Raw genomic sequence first — 22,009 nt, 5'->3', positions numbered from 1 at the left:
GTATTTTATTTAACTGCTTATTACAAGCCACCTCAAAACTTTCTAAGTTTCCCAAGATATCAGTACTAAAACCTATAGTAAGAATAGATGTGTAACCCATTCACTCTTACTTTGCCTGCAGATGTCCTTGTTACCTTGTGAACACTGTAAGAATTTGACACTCTGACTGTTCATTTTGCCAGTAACTTTATTGTGTAGAAACACAGTTCCCATCAGAACCGGGGCTGGGGAGGTGTTTGTAATGTGTCTGCAATGGGTTTGCTCATGGGTAGGACTGTGGACCTAGACAGCAAGGGCAAGCTTCAGAGAGCTGCTCTGCTGCTGCGCATACATGCTTGAGTAGCTACGGTCGCCATTACCTGCAGGTTTTGGCTTTGAAGATGCAGTGCTGCAGGAAGCGGTGGAGGGCTCTTTGTGTAAAAGCCTTATTCTTTGGGGAGTTTTGTCCTCGAGTAAGAAGTTGAGAATGAGATCTCTGCCTGAGCTGGACTGATGTTATGTGACCCCTTCCATAACGCCTGGTCTTCTTAGCAGGGCCCTTGGGTACAGGGAAGTTTGGGTGCAACTGAGCCCTTTGTTAGCGGTTGAACTTCAGAACTGAGTTTCACACAAAATTCCTGCTGCAAGATAACTGACGTTGTTCCCACTTTGCTTAAATGGGGAATGGCAGAGCATTGTACCTGTGCCATTGGGAGTGCATTCTGCATCCCGAGTGTCTTGTTCCAGTTGTCGTGGCCAGCGAGTGCCATTGCCTCTTTTGGGCACGTCTCTACCAACCCGAGCCAGCAAAGTAGAGACATGCTGAGCTTTTGTTCTCAGTCCATTGACTTGGCTGCATTTCTTTCCTTGCCTCTAGCACCCCAGCCTTGTGCCTGGCTCCATGCAGAGGATGCCTGCAGTCAGTTTTGTGAGGAACAGGTGAAAACGTCAGGCTCAACCTACTCAGGTTCATCTGGCCCTGCCAGAGTGACCACTGGACAGAGTGTTCACCGACTGAATGGACTTCTACAGGCATGAGAACCAGGAGGAGCCAGGGAAAAGTGTCTGGTGGGATCTGCGTGTTGGGTGGCTGCCGGACCTCAGTTTCCTGAGGACTGAAGAAAGTGGTGGGACACTTGTGAAACCTGGGACTGAGGCCACACATGTGCCACTGGGGAGGCAAGCCCCAGGCAGCTCTGCCCTGCAGGCAGTTCTTCCCAGCTAGAAAGTGGAGATAGAGGTGGTGTTGTCAGACTCGATCCCGCTGCCCTTCCTCGTCACCTCCAGGATCTCCTGCAGGGTCTCGTGGCTTATGCAGCCAAGCTCCTGCAGGATCCGGAAGAAGTCGTTACGGAACTTGACTCCAACAAAGGCATAGAGGATGGGGTTTAGGCAGCAGTGCGTGAACCCGATGGCCTCTGTCACCATGATGGCCATATCCAGCTGGTCTTCCAGGAGGCAGTTCTTGGTGAAGGCTTCTACCTTGGTAAGTGTGTTCAGGAAAATGACGATGTGGTATGGGCTCCAGCAGAGCAGGAAGACGCCCGTGACCAGGATGGCCACACGGACAGCCTTCTGCCTCTGCAGGCGCTGGGACTGACACAGAGCCCGGACAATGGCCACGTAGCAGTAACACATGACCAGCAGGGGCATGAAGAAGCCCACGGCATGGTAGAGGAAGCGGGTTGCCAGCCAGACGTTGTTGCCATCAATCCCAACCTCTGGAAAATAGCAGATGCTGCGGTTGCTGTCATCCGTCCACACTTCCATGAAGATGAGATCAGGTAAGGTCAACAGCAGCGAGCAGAGCCAGACAACCATGCAGGTGAGGTGGATGGAGCGGGCTCTGCGCTTGCGGTAGGTGTGGATTGCGTAGACAATGGCCAGGTAGCGGTCCACAGCGATGCACCCAAGCAGCATGCTGCTGCAGTAGAAACTGATCTTGTGGACAGCGCTGAGGATCTTGCAGAGGAACTTCCCAAACACCCACCCAGCCAAGCTCTCCACCACACTGAAGGGGAAGGTGAGCAACAGTGCCAGGTTGGCCAGGGTGAGGTGGAACAGGAAGGTTTCTGTGGTAGTGCGAGACTGTTTGAACCTCTCTAAAATGACCAGGACCAGGGCATTGCCCACTGTTCCCAGCACAAACATCAGTAAGTAGATGAGGGGCATGAAGACCTTTCTGAAGGGGTCTCTCTGGTTGCCAACCACAGATGAGGCTGGGTTGAAGCAGAAGTAGCCCTCCAAAGAAGGGGTGGTGTTCTCAGCTTCATAGTAACCACTCAGCTCCACCTGGCTCTGGGGAACAGAGAGGCTCTGGTTAACGGAGGGGAGTTTCTGCACACGAGAGCCCGCTCCCTCTGCTGCACCTAGCAGACTGGAGCAGAGGATTCCCACATCCCACAGCCTGCCTGACTCGGGAGGACATGCTGCTGGTCTGCAGTGTGGTGATATGGGAAGCCCCTCTGGTGCCAGGAGGTGCAGCAGCTCATGAAGAGGGTTGTCCCAGTCTCTAACTGTAATCTTTACCTGGTGCATTTGGGCATTTTCTGCTGTCCAGATGACCAATTTCATCTTCCAGATCTTGCCATGTAACCAACCACATTACCTGCTGGTTGGTGACTTTTACTTTCTCACACAGCACAGAGCCCTCTCCTACCCATCTCTGAACCTGACTCGTCCCATATCCCCCCACCCATCCTGCCTGCTGCCAGGTAGAAAGGTGGTGGGATTCAGCCCACAGCACATCTGTACCCCAGTTACGTGTGCAGATCCCATCCCCTTCTGCTTCTATTCCTCAGAGCTGCCTGGGGCAAGGCAAGGTGAGGACAGCAGCAGCTGAGCTCAGATCACTTTCCAGGCACTCAGAGAAAGGTGTGGGGCATGTGTTCAAATGCCTCTGAGGCATGCCAGTGCCGTAGCTATGGGGATGGATGCTGGAGAGAGAAATCGGTTCTGCCAGTGAACCTGTGGTTCTGAATTAATTGCAGTCAGGGCAGGAAAGGGAATCTGAAACCACCACTGTCCCCTGAGGCTGACCCCAGTGAGGGAAAGTACGATGGAGCCACTGCAGATGTGATTCACGCCTGACCTGCGGCAGCTCCTCACTAGGTGAGCGGGCTGCTCTCAAACCAGGGCTGTGGGCAGGCCCCCAGTGCCGGGAAGCTGGAGCCGCACGTGGGACAACCCCAGGGATGGTGGCCATGCTCTGCCCAGCCTCAGGCGCCTCAGACAGGAGCTGCATGCTCAAAAGAGCACAAAGCTCAAGCACAGACGAGCAGCACAGGAGACTCTTGTCAAGCTGAGAAACCAGTGATAACTGGGGAGAGCACGGCAGCAGTCACCCTGTGCTGCCCCCCCTTACGCTCTCTAGAGACCAGTGTGGAGACTCCAGTGTCAACCACAGCGGAAGCCTCTGCTCGATGCTTTCATACCTTTCACTGCCAGCTGTGACTGCCTGCACCTGCTGCTCCTTCCCTCGCCGAGTTCCCAGATCTAAAACCAGCCCTGCTTTAAACAGCTGTAGAGCTGATTGGGGGTTTGCTCCCCTGTGTACCCCTTACCCAAATGGCCGTGACCAGCCTTGGGTCCTGCACTGTGCCTGGCTAAAGAAAAGGGATTTACGTGTCTTCTTTTTTTGGGCAACCTTCATGGGCAACACCCTGCGTGCCTCTGCATGCAACTGCCCTGGGTAAAGAGGTGATGCTGCTCCAAACCTCAGACACTCGTGACTGTCTCTGCCAATTGTAGCAGTGGGCTGCAAGCCTTTGGTAAGAAGCATTTTTATTCCCAAAGAACAACACATTTTCTGGCTTAGGGTATGACTTTGGAGATTGGAGATTGTTGCTAAAGACAAAAGCCTACAGAAATGCCTCCCAAACAAACATTCGCTGCCTAGTCTGTACCCAGACCCCGTGCCAGGAGTTACCAACACACTCAGAAACCTGTGATTTGTTGGCCAGGGCCGGATCCTTGAATCTGGCCCCCACAATGCCAAAAAGCAACCCAAGGACCTTTGCAATGTGGTACAGCAAGCAAACTGGGCTGCTCAGGATACATGGGTGACCGTGCTGAACACCTGAAAGGAACATGTGTTGGAATGGGAAACTTCACTGGAGAGATGTTGGAGGGTTCCAGCTTTAAAGAGGGGAAACATGATGAGAAATGGCTGGCTTTGGTGGCAGTAGCGGCCTCAGTGACAGTGGGTGGGCAGCCTGCACAGTGTTCAAAGGCTTTGCCTGTTGAAGAGTTTCCAGCATTCAGCGGAGCTGAAGGAGCGGAGGCCAAGCACCACTATCAAGACACCATCTGCTTGCTGGCAGTAGGCAGGTAGGGTTCTTACCGTAAGCTACTCCTGTGGGCAGGGGAAGCGTGTGCTGAGCTGCGCCTGAGGCGTCCTCTCATGTGCATCTCTAAGCAGCGATGCACATGAGTGACTGTGGGTGGGAGCGGACAGAGATGAGTTGAAGACAAAGAAAAGAGGATGAAAAGTCAGAGTCTGGGCTGAGACAGGAAGGGCAGGGACCCAGAGCTGCAGGAGATGCATCGAATGTGCCAGGCCAAGGTTCTAGGGACTCTGCTGTGACTCCCATCTTTAGCAGTGTGCGTGTGTAGGGAAACATTCACGCAAGTCCCCTGCAACACAACTGCAGCCAGACTTTTGGTGGGTGATAAAGTGGTGTCTTTGTAAGCTGAGCAGTCAAGTGCATGCCAGGGAAGCCTATTCCTGCATGCTCTTTGTTCGGGGATCCCTTTTCCCCTCTAACCCACATGTTAGAGTTATTCCAGTCTCCATGTGTCAGCTGCTTTTCTCAGTTCCCCACAACTGCCAGCAATCAAAACATTGGGCTGCAGAAAAGAAACAGCTTGTGCACTATTAGGGATTTTCCACGTGAGTCATTCCCTTCCAGCCCATGCCATGGCCAGGAGAATCACACTGCATTTTGTGAGCCTTAAAACTGGAATTGCCCACATCAGCACAAGTTACTGACAGAGCTTCTGCTCATCTTCTCTCCAGGCACTGAACTAGGGAAATGCACAAGTAAGTGCAAAGCCCCTGGGAACACCATGGTGCCTTATGGAAGCTCCCAGGGAAACGCATGTCACAGACTCCCGAGCATGGGAAGTCTGAGAAATGGTACAAAATGGTTCTTGCTGCGGCACCTGACTGTTAGCTCTCCAGAGAAACTAAACGAAACCTGAGGTCTGCTGCAGAGCCACTCTATTACAAAATAAACTCTGAGCTGCAGCATTTGAAAACTAGGCTAATGATAGTGTGGTTGTGGACTTCCCCTTGGATAGCACAACACACTCTAAAAGGTGCAGCTGCTGTCTTGCAGACACTTGCAGATGCAGGGGGAGAACTATGGGCAGAATACACAGTGTCGTCGTACCCTATTAGAAGAAGCACTTGCAGTTTATCTTCCCCTCTTTAAAAGTCCCCTCTTGTGAATATACTGCCTATTCCCCTTTCGTCAGAGCCTACATAAGCCTGTTTGTGGAGAAGGCAGCGGTAGGAGCATGTGTGGTCGTATCCAGGGTTTTCATGGGCAGAGAGCTTGCACTGGGTTTACTTGGCATTGCTCTCCACCAGCGCAGTGTGATCGCTTGCAGTGCCTTCATTGGTCAGGTCTTAAGGGATGCAAGGGGAGATTGTGAGGCCTAAGAGATCGCTCCCCCTCTACCAACAGGAGGGGTGGAAGAGGCACAGGCAGAAAACAGGCCTTTCAGCCCACCCCAGCTCTACCTGCTCTCTCTGTTATGAAGCAAAGCCAGGTCTGACTCACCAAGTCATAAGTCTCTGATGAGTAGCTGACAGGCCCCATGGTTTCAGGTGCAGAATCCGTCTCTCCTCCAGCAGTTTCAGCAAAAGTTCTTTTCTGGGGTGGAGTTAATCTTTTAAGCGTGTAGGGAGGGACCCTGCATGCAACAATAGAGTATTTGCAAGGCAAATGAGCTCCTGGCATAGAGTGACCCGATTGATGTAAAGATTAACATCTGGCTTTATCAACTTTTTTTCTAGTGCTGTAAACTGACTTTTGAAGTACAGTTTGAAGAATCCACGTTCCTTTGGTCTGTACTAGGGAAGACCCAGAATGTCCATAGGTCTTCTTTAAAAAGAAAGAGGAGGGATGCACTGGGTGGGAGAGATGCTGACAAGGGAGCTGTGCGTCAGGGACAGTCCCTTTGCGTCAGGGAACAGCAGCTCAGGACATGGCAGTAGCCCTGCAGCAGAGGAGGGAAAAAGGAGATAAAGGACAGGGCTGTGCAGATCTTATTTCCCATGAGAACTGGGCAGGAATAGGCAGAATTACTACACTAGGTGGGTCAATCGCACCTTACGGCAACGACTGCTGTGGCGGTCAGAGGGGGGAGCATCGTGGCATCTCCCACTGTGTCCCGCAAACCTCCCATGGCCCCAGGACTGCGTTTTGCTGTCGAGGGCAGGGGTGAACAACCTGAAGCTGGCTGTAGATGCGAAGGGAAAGAATGAGTGTCATTTTGTGCCTGTTTCAGAAAAAAAAAACCTTTAACACAAGTTTGTGTGGAACAGGTGGGGGATTATCAGCATTTTCAAGCTGGTGTTTTAAGATCCCATTCCTGCTGGGCCTCAGTTTGTCAGGTCCTCGGTTAAATAACAGCTCCCTACTGAGGAAGTGGCGATTTCTAAGCTGCCACGATCGGCATGTGGCTCAGTCCACAGTTTAATGTCATGTGTATGTAGTCACTGAAACACGCCTGACACCAGCGCCACTGCACCTCTCAGGGCCGCTCTTCGAAAACAAGAATGTTTCCGTTATCTCCGCTGCGGCCCAAGATGCGAGCGAGGGGGGGCCCCCCTCCATGCTCCTCCCGAGCTGCACTCGCGCTCTCCGGTACGGCACTGTCTCCGCGGGGGCTCTCCGGTACAATACGGTACAGTCTCCGATACGCCCCTCCGCCCGACGGCCCGCAGGAGAGCGCGGCGGGCGCGCTCACGTAGCCAGGGGGGCGCGCGCCGTGCGTGCGTGCGTGCGGGGCGGGGCCAGCCTGCCCTGCCGGGAGGGGGTGGGCGCACGGGAGGAAGGAGGAAGCCGCCATCTTGGAGCGTCGAGTCGCCATAACAAGGCACCAAGGGGGAGCGGGAGGATTTTATACCTGGGTGAGGGGGGATCGCGGCTGCTGGCGGTGAGAACCGGCCGGGGCGCCGGGGCGGGGGCGGGGCAGCGGGAGGGGGGTGAGGGGAGCGCTGCCGTCCGGCCGAGCCCCGCGGCCTGCCGTCGAGCGGTGGGGCCTGAGTGGGGCCTGGCGGAGCCCAGGGGCCGCGAGCGGGTCGGGGTCGGCCAGCAGGGCTGGGCCGCGGAGGGAGCGGACTGGCCGGGGAGCGGGGCGGGGCCGCGGCGGCGCTCGCTGCCGGCCTGGGCGGCGGGTGGGGGCCGCTCCATTGTTTGCGGGCGGAGGTGCCGGTGTGGCGCAGCTGCGTTTCTCGAGCGGCGTCGGCCCCGCCGCAGGGTACGGGGGCCGCGGCGGTCTCTGCCGCGGCGGGTGCGGCGCCGCAGTGCGGCCTGAGCTGCCGGAAACAATGGACACCGCGGGGGCTCCTGCTGCCGGGTTTGCTGCGCGGCCGCTTTGTGCTGGGGCCGGCCGGGCCTGGTCCTGCCGAGGCTTGGGGTGGGCTGCCGGCAGAGGAAGGGAAAGAGCGAGCGGCGGCTGCCCGTCTGCCTACGTAGTCTGAGCCTGGAGAGGAGAGTCGGGCCGGGGTGTGTGTGTGTGGAGACTTTTTTGCCGTCGGACTGTCGGTTTGCGAAATGGTGGCGCGTCTCGTCCCGGAACGGGAAGATTGGCTGCGTTCTATGAGTCTGTGCGTTCTTCTTGAATCAGTGTCGTTTTAAAGGGTAGTTACGAGCGAGGGAGCTTCAGGGACTGAGGGCGTACGTCTGCTACAATATTGGAGAACTCCTTGGCTTTGGTATTCGGATCTTTTAGGCGGCTCCGGTGCCTTTTGTGACTGGACGTGTTTTTACAAAGTTAACTTAAGACGCCTCGAAACAGTGGTTCCGGCCAGGAAAATAACCGGCAGGAAAATCCTAGTTCTGCAAACCGTGAAGTTTTGCGTGAAGCTGGAATTGGTATGCTTAGAAACAGCTGGGACGTCTGGAAAGAGTCTGGATTCTTTTTCACCCTTTCGAAATGCTCTTGAACATGCGTTTTATTCACTGAGGAGCTGCGTGGCTTTTGCGGACGCTGAACTTAGGGAGCAGTAGTCTGCTGGTTTTTCTTTGCGTTTTCCCAAGATACAGACGTGTAGTGAGGAGGAATGGTACAGGCAAGTCAATTTTCTTCTGCTTCCAAAGGTATTGAACTAGCAATGTCTTGGCTGCGTTGTATTGTGAGGAATTTTTTCAGCTCTGGTCTATCCTGTCGAAGGTGCAGACTTTGTAGTGTCTCTACGTTTTTGCTAACTTTTCTCCTCAATACTCAGGCGATACTAACTTGTGTTCAAGTGTCATCTTTAAGTGCAGTATGAGTGGTTACTGCCAGCTGGAAGGTAATGTCATGTGGGGGACAGAAGCAGGAAGCTAGGTATCTGGTGTAAATGTATGTTGCTCACTGCTTCAGTTCAGGCCCAGTCACTTAGACTTAACAAAACAGGAAGCTACTGTTAGCTCAGCTTGATGAGGTGGTTAGTTTCACTTATTGGAATGGTGTTAAATCAGGACCCAGTTTAAAAGCTGGTGAGTTAACTTTCTGGGTTGGAGGAGGGGAAGCTTTTTTGGTGTTTTTTCATCTGTGTGCTTGTTTGTTTTTATTGTAATAAAAATAACATAATTTGTATTTCCCTTTTGAAGCAAAAAGAGTGAATAGAGTTGCTTAAGGCTTTCATCAGTTCTAACTGGAATATTCACTTGAAGTTGAGGTCTTGTTTCCTGCCACACACTTGTGCATAGAATTGCTTAGCTTTATGGCGGCTTTTCTGTGTCCCAGAAATGGGGGGATTTCAAGAACCAGCAAAGCACTTGATGTGATTCATGCTTACGTCGGGGGGGGGGGTGGGGTGGTGGTGGTGTGTGCAGGTAGTATTTCTCAAGCAGCTACTCATTGGAAGGCTGCTGAAAGTACAGCTGTTGAGAGCATCATCTTTGGTGACTGAAGGTGGTGGCTGCAGCTTTATAGAAAGGGGAAAAAGAGTTTTGATTAGTGTCTTGGAAATTACTCCTGAGAAAATGGAAAAGCAAATGCTGCTGCTACTGCCTGGGAAGAAGCGACTCTTAAAGTACAGAGGTAAACTGATGTGCTTTCCATAGCTAACCCCCCAGATACTAATTGTTGCCATCTGCTTCTTTTTCAGATTGAACCTGATGAATTCTGATATAACTCAACTTTGTTAGAGGGCTTTTTTTTTTTTTTAAAAAAGTTGATCCACAGTGCATCAGAGCAAGTTACTACTTTACTTTTGAGTGACTTACAGGTGCTTGCCTGCATTGCAATAAAGGACTCATATATTGAGCAAGACTTATTTATCTCTTCGTTTTGGAGAGTCTAATAAACTGTTATTACAGTTTCTGTACTGACTTTCAAAGTTTTCAAGTCTAAAAAGACATCTTTAAGAACATGAGCACGGCCAGAACAGAGAACCCTGTTATAATGGGTCTATCCAGTCAGAATGGGCAGTTGAGAGGCCCTGTAAAACCCAGCGGGGGCCCAGGAGGTGGAGGCACACAAACTCAGCAACAGATGAACCAGCTGAAAAACGCCAACACACTCAATAACGGCACTCAACAGCAAGCGCAGATTATGACCAGCACTATTAAGTAAGTGTTTCTGTCGGCTGCCATATTTCAGAGTCATGTATGGGAAGTGTTCTTGTGTTGTCCTGTTAAAAAGTTTGCTGCTGCTGTTTTATAACCTTGTTGGTCGGAAGTGTCCTGTGGTGTGCACTGTGAAAAGAAAGCTGTATTTCTCTGCTGTGGCTTTGCTGTGAAAATTGCACGTGACGCTTTGCTTTCAAAATGTCTAGCTGCTTGTCAGACGTAGCCCATTGAGCAGCAGCATCTTGTGTTACTTGCTTATTGAGACTAGTATGAGAGGGTAGTTGAGGAGTGGGAAAGAACTCAACTGAAGACCGAGGAGGAAATGCCCCCTAGTCTCAGTGCAGTTGTGTTTGCTGTTGTTGGTTGCAATTCTTTTTTGCAGTGAGAAATTCCTTAAAGCACGTAATCAATGACAAAATCATTGATTTTAAATAGTAGAGCTTGCTCTCCTTGGTGCAACGCTTTGGCTTTAATTCATCAGAGCCTGAGCTGAGCTAATATGGTACCACTGTGATACCCTACTGCCATCAAACTGCTTTTGGAAGTGTGCTAATAAACGTGAGTGTGCTGGTTGGAAATCCTGAGAGATGTAAAAGACTTGGATGGTATGGTAACGTCTTCTTTTTTTTGTTTCCTCTGAACAACATTCACTTTTATTTTGTTACTTGATGATGTGTGAAGGAAATGCTAGCTGTCATCAGAGAGAGCGCAAAGGAGTACTTGGAGTCGGACAGTAGCTTGCCTGACTCCTTCGTGGTTTGGTTTTATGTTGTCCTTTGTTGTTTTTTTGTTTTGATTTGTAGTGGGTTCCTCTAATGGAATTGATTACTTCAACTCATCAGAAGTCCCTCATGACTTCCTGGGACTAGGGAAGAGAAGGGATTGCTCCTCTCTGTACAGTGGCTTTCAAGGGAGCATGGGTGTCTAAATCTCATTGAGAGCAAAAGATGCCAACAGCTGGTCAACAAGTGGAGCGTGTGCTTACTTAATTTTCTCCCCCAAGGTGGTTTTTCATCTTCTCGCATTACTCGTGGGTTAAGATTGGATGTTCCCGAGAGAATTTTTTTTTCTCTTTTATATGATTAAATATTCTCGTATGGATTTATTATAGTCAAGTTTCTGTCATATGACTAAGTCAGTGCTCAGTTTTAAATGTGTGTTCGACTGAATTGATTCAGTGCCCTAAAAATGGGACTTGAATCATGGCTGGATTGAGATTTCACAAATTCTTTGGGCGTTTGGCAGACTGCTGATTTTCTCTGTTTACAGTTTCCTGCCTGTTGCATCCTGCTTATCTCTGAGAAGCCTTGAGCTCATGTGTGTAGGCGCTTTCAGTTTTTAGGAGGTGAAAATACGACACGTTCATTGCTGCCTCTGTGGAAGTAAAGCTTCAAAATAAAATTATTTAAACCAGATTCCTTTTTAACTTGGTTTAATTTTATTTTTGCTCTAGACCTGGTGATGACTGGAAGAAGACTTTAAAACTCCCTCCAAAGGATTTGAGAATCAAAACTTCGGTGAGGATTGGTGAATTACATAAATACTAAATTGAATAAATACTAAATAAAAGATCTGGGAGAAGCTGTGGTGGCAAAGCATTTGTCTTAAGCAAAGATTGAAATGCAGTTCAACACCTGCTGTTTGCAGTGAAGAATTAAGTTCTACAGCTGCTTAGGAGAGACTTCTCTCAGAAGGCTTGAAAACAGTTTGCTGAGGGTGTCTTACTCTACTGGTGTTACAGCATAACTGACAGTTGTCAGTGTCTCTCGCAAGGCGGATTGAAAGGTGTCAGTTCACAGCACTGTATTTGGCTACAAGAAGGGTAATGTTTCCTTCTCCACTGTACAATATTGCACATATCAGTGGCAGCCCCTGTATAGTAATGGAATGAACTTTGTGGTCTTCTTGCATACACAGTCTCTCCTTGAGTCAGACGAGTCTGTGTGACGTAATCTTACGGAAGTGCTTTTTTTGATTTTTCCAGGACGTGACCTCCACAAAAGGAAATGAGTTTGAAGATTACTGTTTGAAACGGGAGTTGCTGATGGGAATTTTTGAAATGGGCTGGGAAAAACCATCTCCTATTCAGGTTAGGGGACTACTACAAGTTTTAAGACTACTTACAAGCAGCATTTAATTTTTATAAATGTCTTGAAATTCTTAGTCTCAATTAAGTGTTGGATACTCCTGTTGTGATTTGAGAGAACTGGGGTTGTGAACGGTAGAACTTAGTGATTTAGCTGGGCATTAAGAGATTCCTGCCCTCCCCTAAGGGCCACTAGGTAATGCCCTGGGTGACTTAGAGATGGGACTGTCTTCTGCTTAAGAGAAGTAGATTTCATGCAGTACTGTTAGAGAGTAGGGTTAAATCTGGCCAGCCTGTCTGGTGAGTGTGGCTTACAATTGCTTACCCACTATTTATCTCTTTGCTTTTCAGGAGGAGAGCATCCCCATTGCTTTATCTGGTAGGGATATCTTGGCTAGAGCGAAAAATGGAACAGGCAAGAGTGGAGCCTACCTCATTCCTTTACTTGAACGGCTAGACTTAAAGAAGGACAATATACAAGGTCAGTTGAGATGGATCTCATGTAGCTGCAGCCAGGTAGTGGTGTCAGTTGCTACGTAGCAGACTCGAGCCTAAAACTAGTTAACAGAACTGAGGAGCACAGTTTATCTGCTTGTACCTCCAAAGAAAGTTAACGGGGAGCAGGGAAAGTGGAATTTTGAAAGTCCCACAGTTGCTTTCAAAAGCTTGAAGTGGAAGACATCTTCTGGACGTTACAGTCTTGCTCTGGGGAGTGGATTTGGGGCGAGAAGCCAGTGTGCTGGCCAGGGAACTCATGTGGAGGGAGTATTGAGAGACAGAGAACCCTTGCACAGAGTTTACCGTGTTGTGAGCAGTTTCTAGGTCTGCTTCAGAATACCCAGAGCGGACCTCCCTAAAGTACCGCAGTCTAGCTTGTGTAAAGTCTTTGCTTCCTCTAACAGTTAGCACTTTGGATACAGTATCTTCTAGTAACTCACACTGATGCTTTTAACTTCCAGCAATGGTGATCGTTCCCACCCGTGAACTAGCCCTGCAGGTCAGTCAAATCTGTATCCAAGTCAGCAAACACATGGGAGGTGCCAAAGTGATGGCAACAACGGGAGGAACCAATCTGCGAGATGACATAATGAGGCTTGACGATACAGGTCGGAGCACTTTTACTGCACTTCAGTTGCTGTTTGTTCATGGCTGTTACAGTGTGGCAGTGAAATTTCTGCGTGTTGTTATTGTTTGCCTGTTACAGAACAGGCTATCTCTTGTTCGCTGTTTGCATGCCATCATTCTCTCAAATTGTTCATATGAAACATGGCCATGAATGCCAGAAACGTTGTTCCAGTTGCCTTAACCATTTCTTTTTTTTTTTTTTTTTGCTCTTCTAACCTTACAGTGCATGTGGTGATAGCTACCCCTGGGAGAATTCTCGATCTCATCAAGAAAGGAGTAGCAAAAGTTGAGCATGTCCAGATGATAGTATTGGATGAGGCAAGTTGCTCATGTTAAACGTTTTGGGATTTTAACACCGAGTTAAAGCAATGATGTGTCTCAGCGAGTCTCCTCATTATGTACAGCAACAAATTAAACTTTGCTTAGAGACACTGTAAGGTTATAGATCATCCATTTCTCGATATTTTTGAGAAGGTCATTTGGTAGAACTTTCCTGTTGTCTTTGCTGTTCCTGAAGAATAGAGTAATGGTCTGTTCTGAAAGGAAGGAACACCTTTCATTTGGTTTCAGTTTATGAGTGAGCTGTGCTCATGTAGAAAACTGATACATGAACATCCGGTAGTGTATGGGCTTCTGAGTGAGTGGTGGAGAAAACAGTTGTGTGAAAACCCTTGGATGACTGATAGGAACCCAGATAACTTTTCAATTGAGATGCCATTCAGTTCTCCTGAATCTGATTGCGTTTAAAGCAAAGTGCTGAAAACCAGGAGAGGGTAGACTTCTTTTAGTGATGAATCCTGTCTCCAGCAGCTGAGGCAAATGTCTTTTGGAGTGGTGTGTGCTCCAAAAGGGACGAGCCCACTGTAAGGCTCCAGGTGTTTTGGTTTGGTTTGTTTTTTCCCCCTGTGTGGTACTACCAAGAAGACTGGATTCTCGCACCACTGATTTAACTTACTCTTCATTATGTCTGTTGTTACAGGCAGATAAGTTGCTGTCTCAAGATTTTGTTCAAATAATGGAAGACATTATTCTCACGCTACCTAAAAACAGACAGATTTTGCTGTACTCAGCCACTTTCCCTTTGAGTGTACAGAAGTTCATGGTGAGTGCAGATCCTCCCATATACGCATGATGGTGGTGACGCTGCATGTGACGTGTGTGAATGAGTGGTGCGTAGCTGTCACTGCTCGCTTGTTTGGGGTTTTTTTTAATGCAACCAAATTCCACTGCTTTAATCTAAATTAGCTTAAACCTAGGACAGAAGCTTGAAAATAATTTTTGCCCCGCAGTAGCATTAATGGGAGAGTGAGGTCCACACAGCTCTTGCCTAAGAGGTGCTGTTTTCCACCTGGTATGTCAGTTAGTTCTATCCACACTGATTTGCTTCATGGAGGGCGCTCTGTTCAGCCCACTTGGTCGCGTTGGTGCAAGTACATTTACAACTACTCCTTGAGAAATTTTACCAACCCTGTTTCACATACAGCATGAAGAGCAAGTGGTGAGGTTGTGCATTCTTGCCATGGAGGAAGTTAAATGTGCCAGAGGGTAGGAAGTACTTCCATTGTTTTGCATGCAGATCTGTCCACTTTATTCTTGTCTTTCTTTTTCAGAATTCCCATTTACAGAAACCCTATGAGATTAATCTGATGGAGGAGCTGACCTTGAAGGGAGTTACCCAGTACTATGCCTATGTAACTGAACGTCAGAAAGTACACTGCCTAAATACGCTGTTCTCCAGGGTAAGTGGTAGGGCTGGGTTGAAAATGTACCAAGGCATTTTGCCTTTCGGAAACACGAATGAGACTGAGAGTGATGGTCTTAAAAAGGCTGTTGAACAACAGATTTTCCTCATCAAAATGTGCTATTTCACTGAAGCTAAAACCAAGTGCTTCTTGTCCTGCACCTTTGTGCAAAATACGGATTCTGTGAATTACCAGAAGCATACCTGCTTTGCTTTCTTTCTGGGAGGGATTTAAACTTACATCTTACCATAGAATCACAGAATGGTTTGGGTTGGAAGGGACCTTGAAGATCATCTAGTTACAACCCCCCTTGTTTTGGGTTATTTGTTAGTAAAATGCTGTGTTTACTGAGTGTGTTACTTACGTGTTCAGCTGCAGATTAACCAGTCGATCATTTTCTGCAACTCTTCTCAACGGGTTGAATTGCTAGCCAAAAAGATCTCCCAGCTGGGCTATTCCTGCTTCTATATCCATGCTAAAATGAGGCAGGTGAGTATGAAGTCTCCAGTGGTTTATTCCACACCACCTCAGGCTTTACTGCACAGCTGAATTGAGTCTCGTGCTCGCCTTGAATTGGCGTGTTCTTTGAAAACTGAAACATACTGATCTGGTGTTGATTTGGTTTTAGACCACTCTTCTCCCCACCCCTCAAGCCTCTTCCCAGACCATTCAGAGCGTAGCTGGTCCATTGGTGTTGTGTCAGGTTAGTTAGTCCATAGACCATGGCCAGAAGGCACAGTTACGGTAGTTTCTGCCTTACTTTTGCCAGCATGGGGAGCCATGGCAGACCACACAGCCTTTGTTTTGTTAAGCGTACTCAAAGATGTCAGAAGGTTGAAGTGACGCATGTGATTGTTTTAATTTTGAATGTAAACTAGACTCACTAATGGTGACAAGGGGGAGGCATTCATGAGCTTGAAGGTCAGTGTTTGTAACTTGAATATACCTGGAAGTAAGGGGTGTGGGTTTTTTGTTTGTTTTATTCTTGATTTATATATGTGTATGTGTATTTCTTTCCAGGAGCACCGCAATCGTGTGTTCCATGATTTCCGAAATGGATTATGCCGCAATCTTGTTTGCACTGGTAAGAGTTCCTAAATATTTTCCTGTTTGTAAAGGTTGTGATAGAAAACAAATTAACCATTAGCCCAGGGATAAGAGGTCACTTAATTTGTCATAAAACAAAACAAGATGTTTTGGTAATTCGCCGTTGTCAGACCTGAGCTTAGCAGGGTGCAGCACTTCTTTAGCCCTGTAGTTTTTTGTCTTTTCTGACAAACTCTGAAGGTACAACTTGGAAGTGAATCATTTTACTGTGTAGGTATTTTCTTCACTAGTTACATTTGCTGTGTATTTTCACACGTTTTATAGTTTTGAGTGGCCTGTGTATGATCAAAGTTTTCTGTTGGCCAGCCTGTTTGGGCAGTGCCGTGGCAGTGTCTGCTGATCCTTGCACTTGTCTGGGTCAGGATGTAGTTCAGATCTCAAGTCTGTTGTGACCCTGGCAGGGCACAGTGGTGTGAGGAGATGTGTGTGTAAGATGACCTGCTCAGAAACAAGCTTTGTGCTAATTACTTTTTTTGGCATAGATAATGCAGATCTGGTGTTTTGGTCATTCTTCTGATACTACTCTTGTTTATACGGGATCAAGAGCAAGAAAAATCTGTAACAGAATTGTATGTGAAGTGACTTGGTTACTGGGGAAACTTGCATCTGGAAACCAGTGCAAGCCATGGTTAATCATTGTTAATGTCACCACCCTGAATGCTGACAGCATTTGATTCAACTGAAACTAACTTTCTTCATGACCTGCCTTGTTTCTCAGATCTGTTTACTCGAGGTATTGATATCCAGGCTGTGAATGTGGTGATAAACTTTGATTTCCCAAAGCTGGCAGAGACGTATCTCCATCGTATTGGCAGATCAGGTGAGACGAAAACACCGTTTGGGTGCAGCTTTGCGGATGACTGTTACATTTCTTAGGCTTGAATTGGCTTCTGAGTTTTATTACTGTTCCTGAGAATTACTTTAGGTAGCATTGTATTTTTTCTGACAGATTTATTTTGGGTATCATCTCAGATGGTTATCCTTACAAATAACTAAATGAATGGCTATGGTCTTGAAACTAGCCTGAATAGCCTAAAGGGGGTGGGGGAGAAGGCGTGTTTTGCTTTAACTTACTAGTGCTCCTGTTTGCAGTTTGGGAGAATTCTGTACAGAAAACTTGAGCTTCTGTAGTGGCTTAAGTGTAGTTTTCTTCTGAGAGTGTTCCTCCCAGGTATGTTGCCAATATCCGGACATTAGCAAAATACACTCTTAAGGAAAGCAGTGAACAGAGGAGGTCTGTGTATTTGTACTTTGTAGTTCAGACTTTTTCAGGAACTCTGTTATTGAAGAAGAGCTGGACCTGCATAATGTAGTAGTGGAGGACACTGAGGTTTTATCAGAGCATTTTGAACCTCCTGGGTTTTTGTATTCTCATAACAGTACAAAACTCCTTACCAAAATCTGATGTGAAAGTTGTAGAGACCTGTGGTGGGGTCTGGACTCGTTTTTTGTCGTCAGAGAGCTGAGTTTTAGTCACTGCATAGTGGGCAGACTATTACAGTCAGCCTTCTGCTACTTAGTTTAGTTGTCTGTTTTTTTTGTCAAGGTCGCTTCGGTCATCTTGGCCTGGCCATCAACTTGATCACCTATGATGATCGATTCAACCTGAAAAGTATTGAGGAGCAGCTGGGAACTGAAATTAAGCCCATACCAAGCAACATTGACAAGAGCCTGTATGTGGCAGAATACCACAGTGAACCTGTAGAAGATGAGAAACAGTAAGCATGTGCGTACGTAAATGCCTTCTTGATTAGAGGAGTTGTGTTGGATGAAAGAAGAGCTGGTGTGTCAATGTTACTGCAGGGGGAGGGGGAAATCGGTGTGCAGAAGAGGCTCGGAATGTGAAAACAAGGGTTTGAAAGAGACTCTCGGTCCAAGGAATTCTGGTGATGTGCTGAAGCTGGGAGTGGGGGGTGAGGGATTTTTAGTTGTTGGAATTGGAATGCTGGCCATATGCTAAGGAGACCAAAAATGGGGGAGAAAGAGGCAAGGGAAATGGTGTTTGGAGAGGCTGAGATGGCTACTGGCAGCCTAAAGTCTTTTGTATTGCTTAGCTGAAATGAGAAATCATGTGAGGGGCAGAGAGGAAAGCGGCCCTCAGAAAGGGGAGGAGAGAAAATTCATAGCTTTCGGAAGAGAGCTCCAGCAGAAATGCGGAAGCACCTCACCAGTTAGAGGGCACAGGCTCAGGCTGAAGATGCTGCATCTTCTGCATCCTTTGGTTCATGGGACTCTTGGCAAGTGAACTTGCGAATAGGTAGTAAAGCTGTAGTTCAGCTTTGCTGCCGCTCGAGGTCGTCAGCATAGCTTCAGAAGAAAATCGGCCATCACTGTTAGAGATTGCCAAGTGTTTCCTTTCTGAGCATTGTCGGAGGAAAAACTACTGGGGCCAGTCCTTTGAGAAGAAGAAAACCTGCCCTGGATCACAGTCAAGCAAAACAGCTTTAGGATGATGTTTGCTCTGGTTTTAGCTAAGACACTGTACGGTGCAAGAAGATGTGGTATAGTTTGGGTTGGAAATTGCTCTCTTGTGTGCTCTTTTTGGAGATGGTGAATTAGAGAAACCGGACAAATCTGCTGAAATTCCTTTTGGGTGACAGAGCCAAAAAGTGGTTGTAGAAGTGTTCTGACACTAGCTAGCATTCAAGTGTCCCTGCGTGTCTTCTGTGAGCTCAATCCAGGAGAGCCCCAGCTGGTCCTGCCAAGCTGACTTGTAGCCTCTGCTTTGCTTTCTCTGTGTGTCATAAGTAAATAGAAGAACTCCCGAACCTAGGTGATGAACTTGGAAAAGGCTCTAGTCTGGCTTCCTCCCGTAAGGGGAATGTTGTGACCTTGCCAGGGAGCTGTTTGCTGAGGGACAGGAAGCCAGCAAGGCAGTTGTGCTCCATAGGTATAGTAGGGCATTAGCAGCACCTTCTTCTGCGAAGCTGTGGTTGGGGTTGAGCTGTTCAAATGTCCTTTGTGTTTCCAGAGCTGCCATGTAGTTGGTGTGATTCATAACCTAGGGTCTGGGGTTGCATAGCTTCGATTTAACTGTGCGTGTTGTGGTTGTGTTTTTGGTTTGGTTTTACAGGCTTTGATTATGCATGCCAGAAGGTGAAGCCCTTTGATCCAGATCTGTGACACATCGTTTCTTTGGGGATACCCTTCTCTTTGTGGGTTTTTCTTCGTCTTTTCATTTCGGAACTATGAAGACTAAAGAGCTCGGCCTTTTTTTCTTTTCAAATTTGGCAGCAAGGAAGAAAGAAGATAAAAGGAGGAATGTCTTTTTGTTTTTCCACTCGTTTGCACTGTGTGCTGATTGAACATTAGTTGCACTAACTGCTGGTTTTAAATTCTTTCGTCTTTGGGTGGGAGGGGCAGCAAGGGAAGAAGAGAAACCCTGGAAAGAGAAGAACCGTGATGAACACGAGCTTGTCAGCTATTTCAGATTCTTCAACAGTCGACTGAGTGCATTTCAACTTCTCCCTGGTTACTCATCTGTTTTTAAGCTAAAGAGCTTGTTACTTATTCGTGCAAAGTGCCTTATGCTATGAGACCATTCAGAATATCACCTTTATGACAGCCCAAGGAATCAACAGCCGTTTTTGGTTTCAGGTCAAAGTTCCCCTGTCTTCCCCCTCTCCTCCTCCCTAAATACTCAAGCCCAGGGCTGGGAGGTGACTTGTATTGGGAATACTGCTTTTTTTTTTTTTCTTCAACTTTTTTTTTTTTCTTTAATTGGAGGAGTTGATATGCATCTGCAGTTCACCCACGCTGTAAATACCTGTATTTAAAATGAAACCAACTGAAAATCTGGGCTGATTAGGTGCAGCATCATAGCTCCAGAAGGAAAGAGTAGCCTGTCATCCTTTGCAGGAGCCATAAAAAAAGCCCTGTGCTCTAGCAGAACACTACAGACTGGTTTCCGTAAGAGTCTCCATTAGTAGTTAACAGCACTTGATAAGTAGACTTGTTTCAGAGCCATGGCCCTCTTTCCTCTGGTGCAGTGTGTCCCATAGAAAATCAGATGTGTATATTGTACAAACTTTGTAAATATGATTTTTTTTTTCTTTTTCTGTTTGGGTTCATATATAACTTTTTCTTTTGTGATGAAGGTTGCTGGGGTTAAAGGGATTAGACTGATTATGGGAGCAGCTTATCGATGAGAGGGGCTCAGTTTTCTGCAACACTAAACAAGGAGAAGCGCTCTGACCTCCATGAAGAGCAGGCCTCTTACAAGCGTCCCCCGTCCAGGTGGGTTTGCTCTGATGCCAGCAATGCTGTCCTGTACCGCTCATATGGAAGAGATCACATGTGGGGCTCCCAAGCCACCCGGTCTGTAGCTCAGCCTGCTGGGAGATGCTCTTCGATTTCCCCCTTGGAAACTTCTGGAACTTGACAAGCTCGGAAGGGGGCTGTGACCTGTGTTCCACCATGGCATGAGGGAAATTCAGCAGTGTCAGCGTTGCTGCGCAGCGTGGGCATAAGGCATGGATTTGGGTTTAAGAGAAACTGTAGAAAACCAATTTACACATGCATAAACTGACAGTTGTGGAGCTTTGTGGGATTGATGACTTCCTGCAGCATTGTGCATTTTCTGCACAGAGCGGCCTCTGTGCAGACTTGTGAGCAGGTAAGGGCAAACCCCTGTTAGTGTTAGAAGCTGCAGAAAGCTGCTTTCCATCTCCTCTGTTTGGGCACGCATCGCTGTCTGTCATTTTGCATTGTATATTGCTGATGAGTGCTTTCTGGTTGAGTAGTGTTGCTTTAAATTGTGCCCCTCCCAACATGCTTGATGTTTGGCCTGATCTACAGGCAAAAGGAGTGAGACAAATCAGAAACCGTACTCTTTTTAAATTCCCTTTTAGCCTATTCACCAGTGCTGTCAGGAGGCACCTGGATGAATGCAGTTCCTTTTGCTCGGTCATTTATCCGTGTCAGATGCTGTGCTCGCACCACGCTCACTGACCTCTGAGGCAGGAGATAATCGTCCTGCGTTCTCCTGCTTGGCCTTTGTTTCTTTTTTTAACTTGGAGGAAAGTAGCTTGGCACTCCAGGTGGATGTGGCCACCTATGTCCTGGAGGATCGTAAGCAGAAGCCAGGTGCCTCCTGACAGCAGCTTTATGAGATGCAAAGGTCTTTGTGTTTGGGATTTTTTTTCTTCCTTTTGTCAGCAGTGACTCCATACTTGTAGCAAATGCTGCACTAGAGTACAAACTCAAGAGCTTGGTCACAGGCTCTCTGTGAGCCACACAGCTTACATCTGACTGGCAGGTACTAAATGTAAACAAATTTGGGGTGCTTTTGGGGGGGCAGGGGGTGGGAGTTTGCGGGTGGTAACTTTGACCAAAAGTAAAAATCTCGCTCTTGTACTGCAGCCAGCTTACGACTTTTCAGAGAGACAGAAGAGGGATTGTTTTAGTGTGAGAAAAAGACATGAAAACTGTAAATACAAGTTGTGTATCTTGCCAGGGCACGCACGTGTAACAAGAACAGCATAGCGATGTCGAGTCAGACGTGTGCTCTGTGGATTTGTGGTAGGTTAGCCTGGTGCCATGCGTTGCTGGTCCCTCTGGAAGCACAGAACTTCTGAAAGTATTACTTTAAACTTCAATGCCTCTCGGTGAGGATTGGCACTTAGCGAAACTATCGGGCACCGTGTTTAGGTGGCTTCTGGTCATGAAAGAAGCAGCCTATCTGTGGTGCTAGTAGGCCATCTCTAACAGATGCGATCTTGTAGATGGAAAGATGCTCCAAAGGACTAGGGTAATCCTAGCTTTTTTTTTGTTTGTTTGTTTTTTGGGTTTTTTGGGGGGGATGTGGGGTTTTTTTTGTTTGGTTTTTGATTACTGTTTTGTCCCCCTGCCAATGAGTTAGGAGTTGAAGCTTGCCCTCCTGAGATGAACTCGCAGGCAAGCTCCTGTTTTTGCTGGTCACGTACCAGCCTTTACCTTTCTGCATTAGTTGGAGCCCACGGCGATGAGCCCCAGGTCAGACATTTCCTCTCACAAAGCTGACATGGATGCGAATCTGATGGGTTCTGCATTTTCCCCCTCGGAAGTCCGAGCGCTCGCTCTGTGGATGCTGCAGTGGAGCTTTGCCTCTGGGTGCGGCAGCCATGCAGGCTGTGATGTGCATTGTCAGCAGCTTCCTGGGGAGAAAAAGCAGCTGCTCTCTGGGTTTGCACCGCAGTTGC

General features: G+C 47.8%; 2 protein-coding genes across 8 annotated transcripts; one reads left to right on the top strand and one right to left on the bottom strand.

The window, feature by feature from the left end:
• Nucleotides 1–57: 57 nt before the first annotated feature.
• CXCR5 (C-X-C motif chemokine receptor 5) lies at nucleotides 58–5,876 on the bottom strand. The gene is made up of 2 exons (XM_005142645.3): nucleotides 5,766–5,876; nucleotides 58–2,277 (listed from the first exon to the last, which is right to left on the bottom strand). The coding sequence occupies exons 1-2, from the start codon at nucleotides 5,802–5,804 to the stop codon at nucleotides 1,201–1,203; spliced, it is 1,116 nt and encodes a 371-aa protein (XP_005142702.2). The 5' UTR covers nucleotides 5,805–5,876; the 3' UTR covers nucleotides 58–1,200.
• Nucleotides 1,749–21,323, top strand: DDX6 (DEAD-box helicase 6). 7 transcript variants are annotated; one of them, XM_031043298.2, is made up of 14 exons: nucleotides 1,749–1,763; nucleotides 9,308–9,770; nucleotides 11,224–11,287; nucleotides 11,755–11,859; nucleotides 12,208–12,337; nucleotides 12,816–12,962; nucleotides 13,205–13,299; nucleotides 13,961–14,083; nucleotides 14,592–14,720; nucleotides 15,096–15,212; nucleotides 15,744–15,807; nucleotides 16,549–16,650; nucleotides 17,377–17,548; nucleotides 18,904–21,323. In XM_031043298.2, exons 2-14 carry the CDS (start codon nucleotides 9,571–9,573, stop codon nucleotides 18,908–18,910), a joined length of 1,455 nt encoding a protein of 484 aa, XP_030899158.1. In that variant the 5' UTR covers nucleotides 1,749–1,763; nucleotides 9,308–9,570; the 3' UTR covers nucleotides 18,911–21,323. The 7 variants fall into 7 exon arrangements, with proteins under 7 accessions (XP_030899158.1, XP_033925355.1, XP_033925357.1 ...); XM_034069464.1 differs by lacking the exon at nucleotides 1,749–1,763 and adding an exon at nucleotides 7,042–7,120; XM_034069466.1 differs by lacking the exon at nucleotides 1,749–1,763 and adding an exon at nucleotides 7,042–7,120 and having other exon boundaries at nucleotides 17,377–17,556.
• The last annotated feature ends 686 nt before the right edge of the window (nucleotides 21,324–22,009 follow it).

The sequence above is a fragment of the Melopsittacus undulatus genome, chromosome 15 (assembly GCF_012275295.1).
Source record: "Melopsittacus undulatus isolate bMelUnd1 chromosome 15, bMelUnd1.mat.Z, whole genome shotgun sequence".
Lineage (NCBI taxonomy): Eukaryota > Metazoa > Chordata > Aves > Psittaciformes > Psittaculidae > Melopsittacus > Melopsittacus undulatus.
Note: the sequence above shows the minus strand (reverse complement) of the source record. Positions and strands in the feature narration are given on the sequence as shown.